The following is a 2,533-nucleotide window of genomic DNA, read 5'->3' on the forward strand; positions in this document are numbered from 1 at the left end:
TAATTTAATGTTTACTAAGACTAAGTTTATCTACAGACTCATATCCAGACTTCAGACTCTGCCACCTCAGCTTTCCACTAACTTTTCATTCTTCAAACTCAGACTCAGACTCCGTCAGACTCACTTAAAAAATACATTTTATCCTCATACTCATCTCAGACTTTGCCACCTCAACTTTCCACTCAACTTATTTTACTTTTATATTTCATTACATCTATATCTTCAATTATTTTATGATGACATATTTTTCACTTAAATAAATCAATTATTAAAAAACCTTGTGACATAATTTTTTTATTACCCATATATAAATAAAAGAAATAATATTACAAACTAAATTTCAAGATACGAAAGAGAATTACATACACATAATATAAAACTGAACAGAATAAATAGAAATACGAGATAAAATAATTAAATATCCCCTGAACGATGCCATATGTGTTCAACCAAGTCATCTTGAAGTTGATGATGATAGGCTCGGTTACGAATTCGACGATGATTTTTTCAAGGGAGAATGCACATGGTGCCCTTGAGGTTTGCCATTTTGCACGATATAGCCAAAATTTTGATCCGGAAAACTTTAAGAGGTCATAACTCGTGTTTAAGAAATCGGAATTAAATATCGTCTTTTCGAGAACTACGATTTGAAAAAAAAATAGTCGATTTGATCCCGTGGCTAAGAGTTTTAGTATGTCAAAGTTTTTTAAACCGAACTAACTTTGAGTAACCATATCTCTTGAAGAATTGAAACTGATGAATTTTTTTTTTCAAATCGTAGTTCTCGAAAAGACGATCGATTTGAAAAAAAACCTCGTCACATTTCGATTTCTTAAACACGAGTTATAATCTCTTAAAGTTTTTCGGATCAAAATTTTGGGTATATCGTGCAAAAGGGCAAACCTCAAGGGCACCATGTGCATTTTTTTTCAAAGTATTGTTCACGATGAGAGTAATAATTGGGAAGAACACCATTTATAATTTCAGGCTTGTTTTCCTGATTTTGAGCGACATCATACTCAAAATTATTGGAAAGATCATTTTCATCTCTCTCATATTCAATTATCATATTGTGTAATATAATACATGTTTTCATTATATCTCCAACTTCGCTTCTATTCCAGAAACGTGATGGGTTAGCAACAATTGTGAACCTTTTTATAACACCCCAAAAGCTCTTTCAACATCTTTTCTCGCACTTTCTTGATGTTTCGCAAATAACTTTTCTCGGATAACATGTGCGCTCGTGGGATTGTTTTTACAAATACATGCCACTCTGGATAGATATCATCCGCAAGATAGTATCCCATATTGTATTGTGACCCATTCACTGTAAATTGGACATTTGGACCTCGACCCTCGAGAAATTCATCAAAAATCGGAGAACAATCTAATACATTTATATCATTGTTTGAACCTGCAATTCCAAAATACGCATGCCAAATCCATAAATCATACGAGGCGACGGCTTCAAGAAGCATAGTCGGCTTATCTTGGTGACCCGAAGTGAAGATGCCATGCCAGGATGTTGGACATTTTCCCGTCGCCAATGCATGCAGTCAATACTACCAAGCATACCAACATGAAGTAATCGTTCGATGTCATCTATTGTAGGCTTTCTCAGATATTGACCTCCAAATATATCAATTACGCATTCATTAATTTTTTTCAAACATTGGATAGCAGTCTTTCCTGCCATGCGTACATAGCCATCCACAGCATCACCTGCCATCCCATAGGCAAGCATACCAATGGCAACCGTGAATTTTTTAATAGAAGATATTTTATTTCTACCAATGCCATCAACATTGTTTTTAAAATAAGTGTCATGATTTTCAAGAGCATTTACGATACGAAGAAATAACTCCTTACACATCCTAAACCTCCTACGAATTTGATTATTTGTATAAATAAGATCGTTTGAGAAATAATCATTCCATATACGAGCATCTATGTTACTCAGACACTGCTGGTTGGGGGCGTGTCGCGTGTCAGACACGACACGATGTCCGACACGACACGTGACACGTCTCTGACACAACGTGAGTGGATACGACACTGACACAGTGGTATGAGATAACACAATAGAGTACCTGGGCGCCATTGAAGGAGCTTGCAGGGGAGGAGACGATTGGTCTTTTTAATGTTTATGAGGACAAAGGCATGTGGTTTAATTTATGGGGAGTAGTAAACATTTACTTTTTTTTATAATAGCTTTTTCTAGAAGGAACTTCAATGGTGGGGCCGTTTGTGTTCATTTTACTCTTTCTTATCTCTTGGATAAGTGTCCACCACAAATTAATCTTTATATCTTTCACCTAGAACTTTAACAGTCTACTAGAAAGCTTTATCTTTATTTTATTTTTTAAAATATATTTTTATCATTTATCTTTTATAAATAAGTTCTTCTAAAACATCATTATTTAACGTAAAATTTTAAGAAGCAGTGTCGTGTCGTGTCCATTATGTTGGTCAAGACACACCATTGTCCGTGTTGTCGTGTCCTAAAAATTCAGGAATTTCGTGTCCGACA

General features: G+C 34.9%; 1 protein-coding gene across 1 annotated transcript; it reads right to left on the reverse strand.

The window, feature by feature from the left end:
- Positions 1-1,136: 1,136 nt before the first annotated feature.
- LOC141590413 (uncharacterized) lies at positions 1,137-2,104 on the reverse strand. Its single transcript, XM_074411007.1, has 2 exons — positions 1,579-2,104; positions 1,137-1,417 (listed from the first exon to the last, which is right to left on the reverse strand). Exons 1-2 carry the CDS (start codon positions 2,102-2,104, stop codon positions 1,137-1,139), a joined length of 807 nt encoding a protein of 268 aa, XP_074267108.1.
- Positions 2,105-2,533: the final 429 nt, after the last annotated feature.

Source organism: Silene latifolia, chromosome 7 (assembly GCF_048544455.1).
Source record: "Silene latifolia isolate original U9 population chromosome 7, ASM4854445v1, whole genome shotgun sequence".
NCBI lineage: Eukaryota > Viridiplantae > Streptophyta > Magnoliopsida > Caryophyllales > Caryophyllaceae > Silene > Silene latifolia.

Excerpts from the sequence above, each read along its gene's own strand:
- LOC141590413 (XM_074411007.1), bottom strand. The coding sequence starts at position 2,104 with ATGGCGCCCAGGTACTCTATTGTGTTATCTCATACCACTGTGTCAGTG. Across the intron at positions 1,418-1,578 it reads CGAACGATTACTTCATGTTG|GTTCAAACAATGATATAAAT; the intron begins GTATGCTTGGTA and ends TTGGAATTGCAG.